Genomic DNA, 16,539 nt, shown 5'->3' on the forward strand with positions numbered 1-16,539 from the left:
AAGAATATTCAATTTGGATATGAATTAGGGACCAAATTTAAAACAAAAAAGGACAGCTACACTGTAATTGAAGGTCATATTATTTTCAAGCTGCCCAAATATAGAAATAAAAGTATTCTTCTCTTTTTACTACCATAAAACGGCTGAGACAATTACCCATACTTTTTCTTTGAAAAGTCATTTTAATTAATTCCATAAAACCTTGTTCTTTTTTTCATTGGACCTATGCTTCAACTGTTTTGACTGATATTGTATTAAGTAGAGTTCTCTGGAGAAGCAGAACCGATAAAATATGTATGAATCTAGAAAGACATTTACTATAAGGAATTGGCTCACATAATTATAGAGGCTGGCAAGCCCCAAATCTGCAGTGTGGGCTGGCAGGCTGGAGACTCAGGAAAGCCAATGTGTCAGATGAAATCTTAAGGCAGGCTTGTGGGGAATTACATCTGCTCAGGGAGGCCAGTCTTTTATGTTCTATTTAGGCCTTCAACTGATTAGATGAGGCCCACCCACATTATGAAGGGTGATCTACTCAAAGTTCACTGATTTAAATGTTCACCTCATCCGGGGTGCCTGGGTAGCTCAGTCGGTTAAGCGTCCGACTTCGGCTCAGGTCATGATCTCGAGGTTCGTGAGTTCGAGCCCCGCATCGGGCTCTGTGCTGACAGCTCAGAGCCTAGAGTCTGTATCAGATTCTGTGTCTCCCTCTCTCTCTGACCCTCCTCCGTTCATGCTCTGTCTCTCTCTGTCTCAAAAATAAATAAACGTTAAAAAAAATTTAAATGTTCACCTCATCCAAAAACACCATCCAAGCTGACACAGAAAAGTAACCGTTGCAAATATCTAAGGTCATTTTTTATCACTAGAAGAGCTAGATTTTATCCTTAAGAGAATTTAGAAAAGGTTTATCCCCTAAGAAAAGTTAGATTCCTAAGGGGGGAAAATCGCAGAGTACACAAGACTTCAGGGTAAAAGTAAATAAGAATAAAAGCTGACTTCCACTTTGACTCTATTACCCATAAGACCATGAAGGATTACATTAACCTCAAATCACAAGGAAGGAGGCAAGACTTGTGAAAAGTATGCTGATGTTCATTCTTACCATCATCACTTTATGTCTCTGCCCCTACATTTCAGAGGGACTGAAACAGAATTGGTGGCTGCATCATCAGCTTGAGAACTCTTATTACTGCTAATTGTACATCTTTGCCTATTATATGCATTAATCTGAATGCCCCTAATTGTTCCTGTCCCAACTGGACACTTTTTGACTCCACCTTTATGGGATAGTAAATAAAATCTTTGAGGCTCTTAAAACATGAGTCGTGGATTTCCTTGGTGTGGCAATGTCAGTTCTGAGTCTATTCAATAATCCAGAGTTTAAAAACAAGGACTAACTTTCTTTTCATGAGTTCTACCCACACACAGACATAAGGAATATTCTCTGATACTCATCCAAATTGTTAATACAGATTTCCATGAGTGGATTATTTGGCCTGTGTGTCTCTGGTAGACTTACCTGGTGTGTGATCAAAGTCTGGACTCAATGCCTCTGCAGGAATTCTACTGCCAATGGCCCAGTCTAAGTCATCTTGAGAGTCCTGAATAAGACTGCAGGCTGTGGTCCAGTTTCCCGAAGTTGTTTCAAAATTACAACTTCCCATTGTGCTCGTATACTGGCCTAAGGAAATGAAAATATTAACAGAATGTTCTGAAAATATATATTATACACTTTATTACACTACACTTGTGATTATTTAAAATTAATACTTGCATATTTTAATTATTTATTAATAAATGTAAAGAACCAGGACATTTGCACCCATTGGTAATATCAATTGTACACTGTAGGTTTTTTTTCTTTTTTTATCATAAAGTCTAGAAGTAGTACATGAATACTGTCATTTATCCATGAAGGAGTTCTATGGGTTGACTAATAATATTATAGATGATTGATAAAACTGTGTCTACACATGAGCAATGAACATAATATTATGATAATACAGATAAGTCAGGTCAAATAGATCAACAGCTCCAGTTGTCTAGATGTTTAATTCAGTCCCTCTGTTTACTCTGGTGTTTGAACAGCACAGACCATTAGAGGGGCAAAGTCATTAACTAAAGAAAAGGTGCCTTTGGAGAAGCAGTAAACTGCAGAGGACACAAATGCTCTCGGCATACCATACCAATCATCCACATACATTTCAGAGCTAGTCACGAAATACTGAAAAAAGTTCTCTTCTAAGTGTTGATTGATAACTCATTAAAAATTAAGTTATTTACAATGAGAAAAATTACTATTTAATAACTGAATGTCTACTACCTAGTCATCTATGAAAAGTACCATCATAACATGGTGATATATACTTTCATTTTTCTTTATTTTTTTCTTCTTTTCCTTGCACAACAGTTATTATTTTTGAGCATTCACTGTAAAACTGTTGTACAGACAGAATGATAGGGTTATTTAATCAGTATGAATCTATTGAGATTGTCATTGATTTTTTCCTTCCTTTTTAGAAAGATGAAGTTTGAGTTACTTTTAATATTTCTTCTCTGGAGGGTTTCTCTTCATAACTTATTCTTAACATAAAATTAATACTAGCATATAGAAACTTCATCAGAAGAAGAACTTGCTGTTCAAATGGATGCCAAACATATAGCAAACAAAGCTTTAATATTTCTTCAGAAAATTTTCTGGATCCCTGAAAATATTTCACTAAATATCCATATTTTTACTTCTCAGGCATGATTGTATTTTATCCCTAAATTCTAGAATCATTTTTAATTATGTACATTTCTTTCATTCATTCTACATGACATATAATGCATTTAATTCTATATTCTTATTTATGGGCTCTCTATATCCCCTTTTTATGTTTATCATTCCAGTATTGTGAAAAAATAAGTTTATATTATGCTATACAATATGGCTAAAAGAAATTCAGTTCTCCAGCTGTTTAGCTAACACAACCACAAACATGTCGAATATGCCAATATAAATACAAAAAACAGCCATATGTGTTCTTTAGAATGATGTCACATACAGCTTCTGCACTATTGCATTTCTATGTAACTGACTCCCTAACACATACGACCTACAATAATTATTCTATATCCTTTTTGAATCTCTGTAACCACTCTTGAACCTTCTGTCCCACCTTGTCTAATATATGACTTTATGTATGACTCTAAAGAGATCTATACAATCAAGATAAAATTTCTCTTATATTTCATTCTCTCTACCTCAAATTATGTCATTTTCCTTTCTCTTTTCTAGAGTTAATCTCAGTTTATGATCTCAACACCTTACCAAACACTGCTATTAGCATTCCACAGCTTCATTGATTTCAGTTAGAAAACTTTTCCAGGCCCTTCAATCTCATATTTTCTACCAATTCCTGTCTTATAACTTGCAGACATAGCCAGGTGCCCCTCTTGATTTAATTTTACGTGCCTAAATTTCTCACTCTGTATAGATAGCTTCACTCACCCTGGCCCATGGTCCTTCACACTTTCATGCAGATAGCCTACAAATCTGCAGCCAGGATGAAATGGAGATGTTTATCTTCAAATGTGGGCTGAATATTCCACTTGGAATCTGCAACTGTCATCTCAAAACCAAAAGGCCTAAAGTGAACTCATCACTCACCTCTTGAAATTAGTTCTTCTCTTTGAGATTATTGCTTAATTTCAGAGCATGAATCTTCTCTCTCTTTTTAAAGATGTTAACTTTGGAGCTATCTTTGATTCTGCTTTCCTCATTTCCATGTCCAATCTATCACCAACACTTGCAGGTTCTCCCTTCGAGAACTTAACTCACTCTTTTCCTTGAAGTTCATAACCCCTATTACAGTTCCATTGGTTCAAGCCCCTGGTTTATTTTAAGAGTCTACTTTTTTTTTTTCAGTATAGCCTTCATCATATCAACTTTACAAATCCGAACCACATTAGTTATCTCTAAGAAAGCTCTTGTGTTATTTCCATTGCTTAAAATATCCAGTTTTTCACATTGTTTGAATATACTCTCTTAAACCCCTCGCCTTGCATACAACAACCTTTCCTATGATGCAAAGTGTTCTTGCTCAATCTCAAAATTGCCTCTATGCCAGATAAATTTTTTTATAAAATTGTCTCTTAAATAAAAACAGATTTTTTTTCAACTTTTATGTTTAGGACTACTTTTCTCTCTTTTACGAATGTTTCTCTCACAGTGGGATGCTCATTTATCAGTCATTCCTTCTCTCTCTTGTAGAGGACAGACTGCCATTGTATTTGACTATTCATCTTCATTCACTCAGATATCTAGAGATGACTTATAATTTATTTAAGCAATTGTGAGGTGCAATGTTCTCTTCTTTCCTTGTACTGATTAGTTTAGCCATAGTCTTGGGATACAATTCTAGACAATGAGCCATATTGTGAAAAAGGGACCTAGGAAAAGTTTGCCTTGTTCTTAAGAACAAATCAAAAGAAAGAAAATCTGTTTATCCTTTCTGAGGATATCACTATAAACATGTGATCCTTGGGACTGCAGAGATTATATGGATAGCTGACTTGATTAAAAAGTCAGTTGGGGCGCCTGGGTGGCGCAGTCGGTTAAGTGTCCGACTTCAACCAGGTCATGATCTCGCGGTCCGGGAGTTCGAGCCCCGCATCAGGCTCTGGGCTGATGGCTGATGGCTCAGAGCCTGGAGCCTGTTTCTGATTCTGTGTCTCCCTCTCTCTCTCTGCCCCTCCCCCGTTCATGCTCTGTCTCTGTCCCAAAAATAAATAAATGTTGACAAAAAAAATTAAAAAAAAAAAAGTCAGTTATATGAAGATGGCAAGGATAAAGAAGGAAGGAGTCCATATAGTTCTAATATTTTGATAAGAAAAGTTGTTGCATTCACCAACTTTAAGCCTCCTTGCTTTTCACTTCTTGTTATTTGAGATAACACATTTTCCTTATTATATCAATCAAAAATGCAGTTGGTTCCAACTAATAAGTGTACTACTAAACCCAAGTAATAGTAGCTAAAACACACAGGAATTAATTCATCTCAATTAAAAATGAGTCAGGAAGTTGTCCGTGTAAGCATGGCATTGTGGTTCAACTGTGTGGTTGTAAAGCATATATTTTCCATCTTTTCTGTCATCTCGTCATCCTCAGGCTCTTCATGGTTGCATGACTGTTGTTCTTACCAGTATCACATATACTAAAGGCATTAAAAGAAGTGGGAAGGGGAGGGGTATCTGGGTGGCTTAGTTGGTTGAGCATTTGACTCTTGAATTCCACTCAGGTCATGATTCCAGTGTCGTGGATTGAGACCCACATTGAGCTCAGCACTGTGTGTGGATCCTGCTTAATACTGATTCCCTCTCTGTCTGTGCTTCCATCCCTGCTCATTCTCTTTAGGAAGGAAGGAAGGAAGGAAGGAAGGAAGGAAGGAAGGAAGGAAGGAAGGAAGGAAGGAAGGAAGGGAGGGAGGGAGGGAGGGAGGGAGGGAGGGAGGAAGGAAGGAAGGAAGGAAGGAAGGAAGGAAAGGGAAAGGAGAAAAGCCTTTTTGTTTTTAACTATCCTGGGGCTTTTCTTTCTAAAAGGGATACCTTCTCAAAATTTCCATGTATATCTCATTAGCCTCTGATGGCTGCAGGGAAGTCTGGAAAAGATGGCATTTGTATTTGGTCACAAAGCTGCCCCAAATAAAACCAGAGTTCTGTTTTTAAGAAACAAAAAGGGGTGCTAGGCAACTAATAGGAACTACCATGATGTCTAAACTTGTTGAGGTTGAAATTTCTGCTACAAGCATATTAATTAATGTATCTTTTCCATTCCACCTAGCAAATCCTACTCACCTTTGAATGCTCGATTTATGTCTTATCTTTCCTTTTCAGACCATTTCAGTTCTCTGATATTATGTGTACATGTGTGGTTTATGGCACTTAACAGCAACTATAGTCATTAGTATTCATTTGGAAATTCATTACTTCTTCATTGTAGATCGTCATCGTAATTGTTTACCATTGAATTACTATAAACATTTCTATGTGAGTGGTATTACTACTTAACCCTGTTACAACCATAAGTGCTTTCATGTAGAACTATTAAATGATAGATGATACAAGGAACTCTGTAATATTACTTGGTGATGATTATGTGGTCAGTATTTTTTTAATGGTTATTGTTTTAGCAAAAAATATTTTCTAAATTGTGACCTTTGTCATGATTCCTCGAATAGATTCAAAGCATTACTAACAACATTTAAACTACTGGCATTTTCTCAGTGGGAGGGTATTCAGCCACATGGTTGTATGGTTAGTGTAAATTTTGGTCAATTTCTATTTTTTCAGAGCTGGCCCTGTAATTGATTATTTTTCATTACTCATATCCACATATTTGCCTTATTTTGCTATACCATAATGCATCATACTTGAATATTTAATACTTTCTCCTCAGTGTGAAATTGCTTCATAGAGCACTACATTGATAAGAATCTCGAAGAGTCTCGGTTCAGTGGGAAAGAAGGATCTGACTGGATAATGATGTTTGTAACTGTTGTAAAGTCAGGCGAGAATGTTTTCACCCACGCCTTGCATATCCCTAGCCTAGAATACAAAGCACACTTAATACAAGCTTTAGGTGACAATGTTCTTCCAAGTAAGAAAAGAGCACATTTTTTAAACAATTTTTTTAACGTTTATTTAGTTTTTGAGAGACAGAGAGAGACAGAGCATGAGAAGGGGAGGGGCAGAGACAGAGAGGGAGTCACAGAATCCGAAGCAGGCCACAAGCTCTGAGCTGTCAGCAGAGAGCCCGACAAGGGCTCGAACTCAGGAGCTGTGAGATCATAATCTGAGCTGAAGTCAGACACTTACCTGACTGAGCCACCCAGGTGCCCCAAAAAGAGCACATTTTTAAACTCAACTGTTTATTTTAAAAAGAAGTGATTTCATTTTTTCTAAATGGTGCATTTTTGCAACAGAAGTTAGAGATGCAAAAGAAAATTTTATCTTTATTTATAACCTGCAGTAAAAATTTACTCATGAGGAACAGCTGCATTTAACTTCGAATAAGTATAAAGTACATGAAATATATACACTATGACTGATAAGTTTCAAGAGAATATAAAAATAATGAAATGGAAGAGGCCAACATTATTAATCCTTGAAGACTGAACAAATATGTTCTTTATGGCATTTAATTCTCAAAGCACTCTATAGGTTGGATGTGATTATACCTAATATAAAGATGAGAAAATGAATCTCTGAGAATTTAAATAATCATTCAACATGTGAGGGTCAATATCAAAATGAAGACTTCAGTTTAATAAACCAAAGGTCCATTTCTTCCTTCTATTTCTCCAAAGGTCATTTAAAAATTTTTGTCATTTATTTCATCATCCACAATAGATTATCGGATTGCAGGAATCTAACCCTGGTGCATCCAATGTATCCCAAAGACTATCAACATAAAATTCTAACGGTCAATTTGCAGAATCAATAAGTCACCTGTATACCCCTGTGTGTGGATGTGAACAACGTCTATCAAAAGGTCTTTAGGAAAGTGACTATTTCATTTGTCAACATATTGTTTTAATTTTATTAAATTCAAATACAGCTTGCAGTTGTCCACCAAAGCTGTAGGTAACACGAACAAATATAAGTACATAACAGACTCAGTTTCTAAAAATCAAAACTGCCTTTGTATGGTTTCACATCAATACCTCATAGAACTGTGGGAAAAATAAAAATCACATAAAGCAGTCCGAGAAGAAAAATGAGTGAAGGCAAGGGAAAAAAAGCAACATTCATATTTGAAAACCAAAATACCTAATAACTATTTATGTTTTATAAGCCTATATTGCATGGGCACATGTAATTCTGCAACTATACTTCCAAAATAAACCATGATAACCTTATTATTATTATCACTTGTTACATTTCAAAAGTAATAAGAATTTTTAAAAATTATTACCAACTATAAAAAAAAACAAAGAACACTATATTTTACTATATTCCCCCTGCCCTGCCGCCCCCCCCCACACACACACACACCGGTTTTTCCCTCCACCGTTACTACGGTTATTGAAGTTTACCACAAACTCTTATTCATTTTTATACATTCGTTGTTTAGAAAGTTGTTCCTAGCCCATACTAAGAATAGGAATAAATGGAAGAATATATTCTGTATGTAAATGTTTTCAAAACATTCCTCTCTTAAAATGAGAGGAAGAAAAATTTTTAATTCTTTAAATTAAATTAAATTAAATTAAATTATTTAATTAAGTAATTATTTTTCTATATGCATGTGAGAGCTGTCCTTTCTCCTCACTGGATCATGTATATCAATGTCATAATGTTCCAAGTATTTTTCCTTAGAATCTTTCTTTGTTTTGCTGGCGGTTATTAAATACTCTACTTGTTAGGCCCGGTGGAAAATTAGTGATTTCACAAATGGTTTGGAGCATTGTTTTAGAGCACCATTGGAATCAGTCCTCTACTGTCAGTATCAAAAAAATATTTTTTGGTGCACCTAAGGAAAACAGCTGGAAAGAACAACTAACTGGAATTTAAGTAAAAACTTAAAAAAAAAAGAATACTAGAAAGTATTTTTCAATGTATTATAAATTTTGTTGGAATTGCATATATATTATAAGGGAAATAAATAATAGTTTATAAAATCAAGATTATTATAGTACTGTGGCACTGACAGTACCATTTTAAGAAGTGCCTATGATTTTCACTCCCTTTTATATTTTGATTTTAAAATGAAAGTATAGGATTAATGTTGAGAAATTTATGCTAAATGAAATAAGCCAGTCACAGAAAGACAATTACTGTATGACTCCAAATACTGTGTAAAGTACCTAGAGTTGTCAAATGCATAGAAACAGGAAAGAAAATGGTGGCTTTCAGGGGCTGGGAGAGGGAAAATGGATGATTATTGTTTAATGGGCATAGAGTTTCGATTTTTCCAGATAAAGAAGTTCTGGAAATGGATGGTGGGGAAGTCTACAATAATGCAAATGCACGTAAGGCCACTGAACTGTACAGTTAGGAATGGTTAAAATGGTAAATTTTATATTATGTATATTTTACCACAATTTAATAAATGCAACAAATGAAAACAAAGAGAAAATGAACACTTCAGAAGCATCATTACTATAAGATGCTGAGGAATAAAAACGAATTAAGTTTAAAATAAAAACTTAAACATGACTTCTGTGGTTCTCCCTTCCTATACATGCATGACATTTTCCCAGGGGTGGAGTTGAACCCTTTCTCTCTTTGACACTAAGACCCTTTGACTCTAAGCTTTTTAATTTGAATGACCATTAGAAAGAACCAAGAGTGACATTCTAGACTTTCCAAGGCTAAGCCATAAGAATTCTTGTTGTTTTTTTCCTATGGATCCTAGAATGCTTGCTCTTTTTTTTTTTAAATTTTTTTAATGTTTATTTATCTTTGAGACAGAGAGAGACAGAGCATGAGCGAGGGAGGGACAGAGAGAGAGGGAGACACAGAATCCGAAGCGGGCCAGGCTGTGAGCTGTCAGCACAGAACCTGATGCAGGGCTAGAACCTGTCAACCGTGAGATCATGAGCTGAGCTGAAGTTGGACGCTCAACCGACTGAGCCACCCAGGCGCCCCTAGAATGCTTGCTCTTGAGATCCTTTACTCTGGTAAAAGCCAGTCCCATGCAAGATATCTGATTGTCTTGTGATAGCTATGTTATGGAAAGCCCAAGCCACGTTTGATTACCCTGGAGGATGAGACGCCATGTCAAACCAAACAGACTAAAGAGAACCAATGTGCCAAACATGGAGGGGATACAGCTATCTTTAAAGTGACTCTCCCGGGGCGCCTGGGTGGCGCAGTCGGTTAAGCGTCCGACTTCAGCCAGGTCACGATCTCACGGTCCGGGAGTTCGAGCCCCGCGTCAGGCTCTGGGCTGACGGCTCAGAGCCTGGAGCCTGTTTCCGATTCTGTGTCTCCCTCTCTCTCTGCCCCTCCCCCATTCATGCTCTGTCTCTCTCTGTTGCAAAAAAATAAATAAATAAATAAATAAAGTGACTCTCCCGTTTCAGCTATACTAGTTGAAGACATGTAAATCAGAAGACAATTGGCATTGCTGATTCTTTTCGCAGTTAATGATCCACAAAATTAAAAGCCAAATGAAACTTTTACAGGCCCCTAACTTTTAGCGTAGTTTCCTATGCAGCAAACACTGCAACAGGTAGCCTGTATGGTACCAAGATTCCATTCGAATGCTCGCCAGTAAGAAATATGAAAAAAACTTCTTTGGATTTAAATACATACTCACATTTTAAAATTACGTACTTGCTTTTATACATGACTTTTAGACATCACTTGAATTAAAGCTTCAATTGAAAAAACAAAAACAAAAACAATGTGGCCAATCTAGTCCTCTTTTCCCAGAGCAATGTAATTGATAAAATGAATCATTAAACTAGTATTTATTTAAAGTGCTCATTTTTAACCTCATGTATAAAATCAACCATCTTTTGGAAAAGGAATGGAAAAGGAAATGAAAAGCAATGAAGAAATGTAGATGGCTAGGTCAGTTTCTGGCAATTAAAATTCTGACCCCACACACAGTTCTGCACAATGACATGTTGAGAAATTTCTGTGACAAGATTTGCTGTAGTGTTTAGTATGGGGGTAAAATGGTTTAGAGAGCTGAAATTTAGATATGTGGAGAGAGAAGTTGGAGAAAAAAAAAAAAAAACATTTCAGCTACTTTAAATCTACTCTAGTGCATGAAAAGAACACGTCCTCTCAGTCACCAATGCCGATATGTTACTTTCCTAATAAAATGCAAATCTGTGCTGAATGGGCTGCATTAGAGCAGCCAAGTCCACTTACCACAGTGAGCCTCATCAGACCTATCGGAGCAGTCTGGTTTATAGTCACAGACAAGGTGAGATGCAACACACTTGTTGTCATGGCACAAAAAATCAGTGGCTTCTGGGCAAATCTCAGAAGTCTCTCCCACTGGGGAAAAAAGATAAAAACAAAAAGTCATTTTTATAATATTTTATTCAATATTAGTCGTCTCTTAGTGGTTTTATAGATTCCACACTTAAATAAATGACTGGTTTTAATAGTTGTCCAAGGCAGACTTCTAGACAACCCCACCCACCTCAGTACCACATCCAATTTCTCAGCAAGTTTATGTGGATTGCACTTTCAAAATCACCTTTGATCGGTCGAGGGTTGACCATTATCTATTATCTAAATAAGTCTTATTCAAGACCCTAAAAATGTTTTGCTTTGGTTCTGGCTTAGTTTTCTAGTCTCATTTTCTGCAACTGTCCTCATGAGCACCCCCAATGAAACTACCGTATAAGGTTTCACAGATAGATCACTGGCTCTTCATCCTTCCACGTGTCCACATACACTGCTTCCTTTACCTACCCTGACCATTCCCTCCTGTGCCTCTGGTGGTCTGCTCAACCTCAAGACTCAAGGAAACAGCGGCTCTGTCCCCTTGTTTTGCCTTTTCTTTGTCATCCAAGCCCCAGGTTGGGTACCTATGTTTAATGTCCCCTAAGAACCATTCTATTCCTATGTGAAATGTTTACCACCTCATATAAGAGCTGTATCACATGTCTGTCTGCCCTCCAGTCTCCAAACCCCTTGGAAACCCAAGTGGTGGATGTGTTTTCTGAGGCCAAACCCAGCATCTAATCCGTAGTTTGTACTTAATAAATGCTGGGTATAATAACTGAAGACATAATGGTTTCATCTCAAGGAAGCTTAGGAAAGTGAATTAACAGACAATTTTCAAAGCAATTCACACCTTTTAATTGAACATACAATGTTCAATTAAATTAATTGAACATAATTAACATACAGTGTTATATTAGTTTCAGGTGTACGATATAAAGATTTAATAATTCTATACATTACTCCGTGCTCATCAACGTAAGTATACTTTTAATCCTCTTTATTTCTTTCACCCACATCCCCACCCACTTCCCCTCGTAATCATCAGTTTATTCTCTGTATTTAAGAGACTGCTATTTTGTTTGTCTCTTTTTTTGTCTGCTTGGTTTGTTTAATAAATTACACATCTTAGTGAAATCATATGGTATTTGTCTTTAGCATTATATCCTCTAGGTCCATCCATGGCTGAGTAATATTACATTTTATTTATATTCCACATCTTTATCCATTCATCTGTGGATGGATACTTGGGTTGCTTTGATATAGTTGGCTATTGTAAATAATGCTGCAATAAACATAAGTGTGAATACATCTTTGCGAATTAGTGTTTTCATTTGCTTTGGATAAATACCCAGTAGTGGAATTATGGGATACTACAGTAATTCTATTTTTCTTTTTTTTTTTTAAGTTTATTTATTTATTTTGAGAGATAAAGAGAGAGAGACAGAGAGAAAATCTCAAGCAGGCCCTGGACTATCAGCACAGAGCCTGATGTGAGGCTCAAACTCACAAACTATGAGATCATGACCTGAGCTGAAATCAAGAGTCCGCTGCTTAAACCACTGAGACACCCAGGCATCCCAATAGTTCTACTTTTAATTTGTAAATTTTTGAGGAAACTCCATACTGTTTTCTGCCATGGCTGCACCAATCTCATTCCGATCAATAATGCACAAGGGTTCTTTTTCACTGCATCCTCAAAAACATTTGCTATTTCTTCTGTGTTTTGTTGCTGTGTTATTGTTTTTTTTTTCCTTTGAGTCATTCTGACAGGTGTAAGGTGATAGCTCATTGTTTTGATTGCATTTTTCTGATGGTTAGTGATGTTGAACACTTTTTTCATGTGTCCTCAGGCCCTGTGTATATCTTGTTTGGAAAAATGTCTATGTGTCCTCTGCCCATTTTTAAAATATGATTATTATTTTTATTATTCAGTTTTTGGTGTTGAGTTGTGTAAGTTATTTATATATTTTGGGTATTAACCCCTTATTAGACATATCATTTGAAAATATCTTCTCCCATTGAGTAGATTGCCTTTTTGTTTAGTTGATGGTTTCCTTTGTGGTGCAAAAGTTTGTGGGTTTTTGTTGTTGTTGTTTTGTTTTGTTTTTAGGTCCAATAATTTAATTTTGCTTTTGTTTCCCTTGACTATATATATATATATATATATATATATATATATATATATATATATATCTTCCCTTCAGGATATATATATAGAGAGAGAAAAACGTTTCTATGCTTGATAGCAAAGAAATTGCTGCCCATGTTTTCTTCTAGGAGTTTGTTTCAGGTCTCATATTTAGGTCTTTAATCCATTCTGAGTTTATTTTTGTGTATGGTGTGAGGAAGTGGTACAGTTTCTTTCTTTTCCATGTAGTTGTCCAGTTTTTCCAACACCATTTGTTGAACAGACTGTCTTTTCCCCAATGTATATTGTTGCCTCCTCTATTGTATAACTGCGGGTTTATTTCTAGATTCTCCTATTTTGTTCTATTGATGTATGTGTTTATTTTTATGCCATCACCATGCTATTTTGATTACTACAGTTTTGCAGTATATCTTGAAATCTGGGATTGTGATACTCCAGCATTGTTTTTTTTTCAAGACTGCTTTGGTTACTTAGGGTATTTTGTGGTTCCATACAAATTTTAGGAATATTTTTTCTAGTTCTGTGAAAAATGTCATTGGTATTTTGATAGGGATTGCATTAAATCTGTACATTGTTTTGAGTAGTATGGCCACTTTAACAATTTTAACAAGTAAATTCAACCATTAAAACTTTTTAAAACGTTTATTTATTTTTGAGAGAGAAAGAGAACAGAGCATGAGTGGGGGACGGGCAGAGAGAGAGGGAGACATGGAATCTGAAGCAGGCTCCAGACTCTGAGGTGTCAGCACAGAGCCTGACACAGTGCTCTGGCTCACAAACCATGAGATCATGACCTGAGCCGAAGTCAGATGCTTAACCAACTGAACCACCTAGGCACCCCAAATTCCACCAAAGATTTAAAGAAGTGTTAATACCAATTTTTTGCAAACTATTCAGAAAGAAAGAAAGAAAGAAAGAAAGAAAGAAAGAAAGAAAGAAAGAAGGAAAGTTTCCAAATTCATTCTATAAGGCCAGCTTTACCCTGATACTGAAACCAGACATAGACAATACCAAAAAAGAGAACTACAGGCCCATATCTCTGATGAACATGGATGTAAAAATCTTTAATAAAATATTAGCAAACCAGATCCAGCAATACACTAAAAAAATCATTCACCACAATCACGTGGGATTCATTTCCTGGATGCAAGGATGGCTCAATATTCAAAAATCAATTAACATGACACATTACATTAAATAGAGAAAGGACAAAAACCATACGATCATCTCAACAGATGCAGAAAAAATTATTTGAGGAAGTACAACATAAATTCATGATAAAAACTGTCAACAAGAGTAGAACATACTTCAACCTAATAAGGGCCATATATGAAAAATCCACAGTTAACATCATACTCAATGGAGAAAAACTAAGAGCTTTCACTCTAAGATCAGGGAAAAGACAGGTTGTCCACTCTCACCACTTTTATTCAAGGTAGTACTGAAAGCCCTAGCCATAGCAATCAGACAAGAAAAGGAAATAAACAGCATCCAGACTGGTAAGTAGGTAAAATTTTCACTATTGGCAGATGAGGTGATAATATATATAGAAAACCCTAAAGACTCCACCAAACCTGCTAGAACTAATAGATTCAGTAAAGTCACAGCATACAAAATTAATATACAGAAACTGTTGCATTTCTATACACTAATAATAACATTGCAGAAAGAAAAATTAAGAAAACAGTTCCATTTACAATTGCACCAAAAATAGGGGCCCCTGGGTGGCTCAGTCAGTTAAGCAACTGACTCTTGCTTTTGGCTCGGGTCATGATCGCACAGTTTGTGAGCTCGAATCCTGCACTGTCAGTGAAACCCTGCTTGGGATTCTCTGTCTCCCTCTCTCTCTGCCGCTCCCCCTTTATCTATCTCTAATAAATAGAATTTAAAAAAAGCAAAAAAAAAATTGCACCAAAAATAATAAAATACCTAGGAAGAAACTTAACCATGGAACTGAAAGACCTGTACTCTGAAAGCTATAGAACATTGATGAAAGAAGTTGAAGATGATACCAAAAAATGGAAAGATATTCTACTCTCATGGATTGGAAGAACAACTATTGTTAAAAGTCCATATTACCCAAAGCAATCTATAGCAGTTCGCATATCTGAATATCATTGTAAATGATATTAAGTCCAATGATGATACTTCATACCTTCAAAGAAGTATGCATTAAAGGTCCCAAACTACTTTTGCCTAATTCAACAAATTAAATAAATCTCAGCAATCCCTTTGTTACATAGATTATTATAGGTTCAGAGCCGGTGTGCCTAAGGGGAGGGTAATTCATTCAAGGGGAGGGTAATTTTCTCAAGGTTCGGTAAATCTCTAAGGATTTGATAAAAATTCATTTCCCTAGTTTTGGAATCATCCCCATAATACAATAGTTAAAGCCTGTATAATTTCTAGAAATAATTTACCAGTAAATTGCAGTATAAATATAAAGAATGAAGAGAAGGCATCTGAGAAAACAGCAAATATCTTAACTGTGGGCATCAACAAGAAGAACTAAAGGTCATGTTCATTGAGTGGTTTAGAATCTTTGCCACATAATTTTTAATTAACACTAGTGAGAATTTACAGTTAACCCAGAGCAGTATGTGGATATTATTTAGTATGCAAGTCTGTGCATTGGAGATTATTTTATTTTTCCATGCCATAGGCTGTGGAGCCATATATAATTATCCCACAGAGGAAATGTGTTTTGACTTTAAATACGTAGTTCTTTAGTTTTTAAAAATGACTCAAATAGACTACATAACTCAATGAGGCTTATTTCCTTAACAATATGGAATAGCAAAACAGGAAAAGAAATCAAGTCAGGGCTTTGAATTGCAGCAAACCAAGCAATGACTAATTTCTATAGCATATGAGTCTTACCAAGAAAAAACAAAAAAGAACCTATAATTCTTAAAAAAGGTAGATGTTCTTTAAGACAAGAATATAATCAGACAGTTGCTACCAAAATCATTGCAATAAATAGAAAAGGTAGATTATTTTAGTGAGAATGTCTTACATGTATTTATCCATTTTCAATTTATTAATTCAGACAAACTGATAAAAGCAGTATTCACTAACCGGGTTGACAAATATACAAAAATAAAGATAATGCCACATATTCTGTAGTTAATAATGTAAGAATGGAAAGAACACTGGTGTTCGGAATAGAGAGTTGAAGACAATTTGGCTGGCAGAAAATGGCATATAAAAACCACTAGATTAAATATTTATTTTAGAAAAAAAAAACTGACAGAGTCCTAAAGACCTAAAACTAAAGCCTAAACTTAAAAATCCTAGAAAGAAGAACAGGTCTATAATATACTATAGCTGTAACATAAAATATTGGATCCCATAAAAGCATGATGTATATGTAAAACTAATCCACTGTGGATTTGAACAAACTGCCACCAACCTGAAAATAATTCCAATTT

General features: G+C 35.6%; 1 protein-coding gene across 2 annotated transcripts in view; it reads right to left on the reverse strand.

Annotated features, from left to right (window-relative positions):
- Nucleotides 1–16,539, reverse strand: part of MALRD1 (MAM and LDL receptor class A domain containing 1) — a 784,828-nt gene that overhangs the window by 224,016 nt on the left and 544,273 nt on the right. For both annotated transcript variants that reach the window (XM_086714806.1, XM_086714807.1), the window contains 2 exons: nucleotides 10,873–11,001; nucleotides 1,523–1,684 (listed from right to left, as the gene is read on the reverse strand). In XM_086714806.1, coding sequence (XP_086570932.1) covers nucleotides 1,523–1,684; nucleotides 10,873–11,001 — 291 coding nt within the window. The remainder of the gene's footprint in view (nucleotides 1–1,522; nucleotides 1,685–10,872; nucleotides 11,002–16,539) is intronic.

Source organism: Puma concolor, chromosome B4 (genome assembly GCF_028749965.1).
Source record: "Puma concolor isolate L17-30 chromosome B4, mPumCon1.1.hap2, whole genome shotgun sequence".
In the NCBI taxonomy this organism is placed as follows: Eukaryota; Metazoa; Chordata; class Mammalia; order Carnivora; family Felidae; genus Puma; species Puma concolor.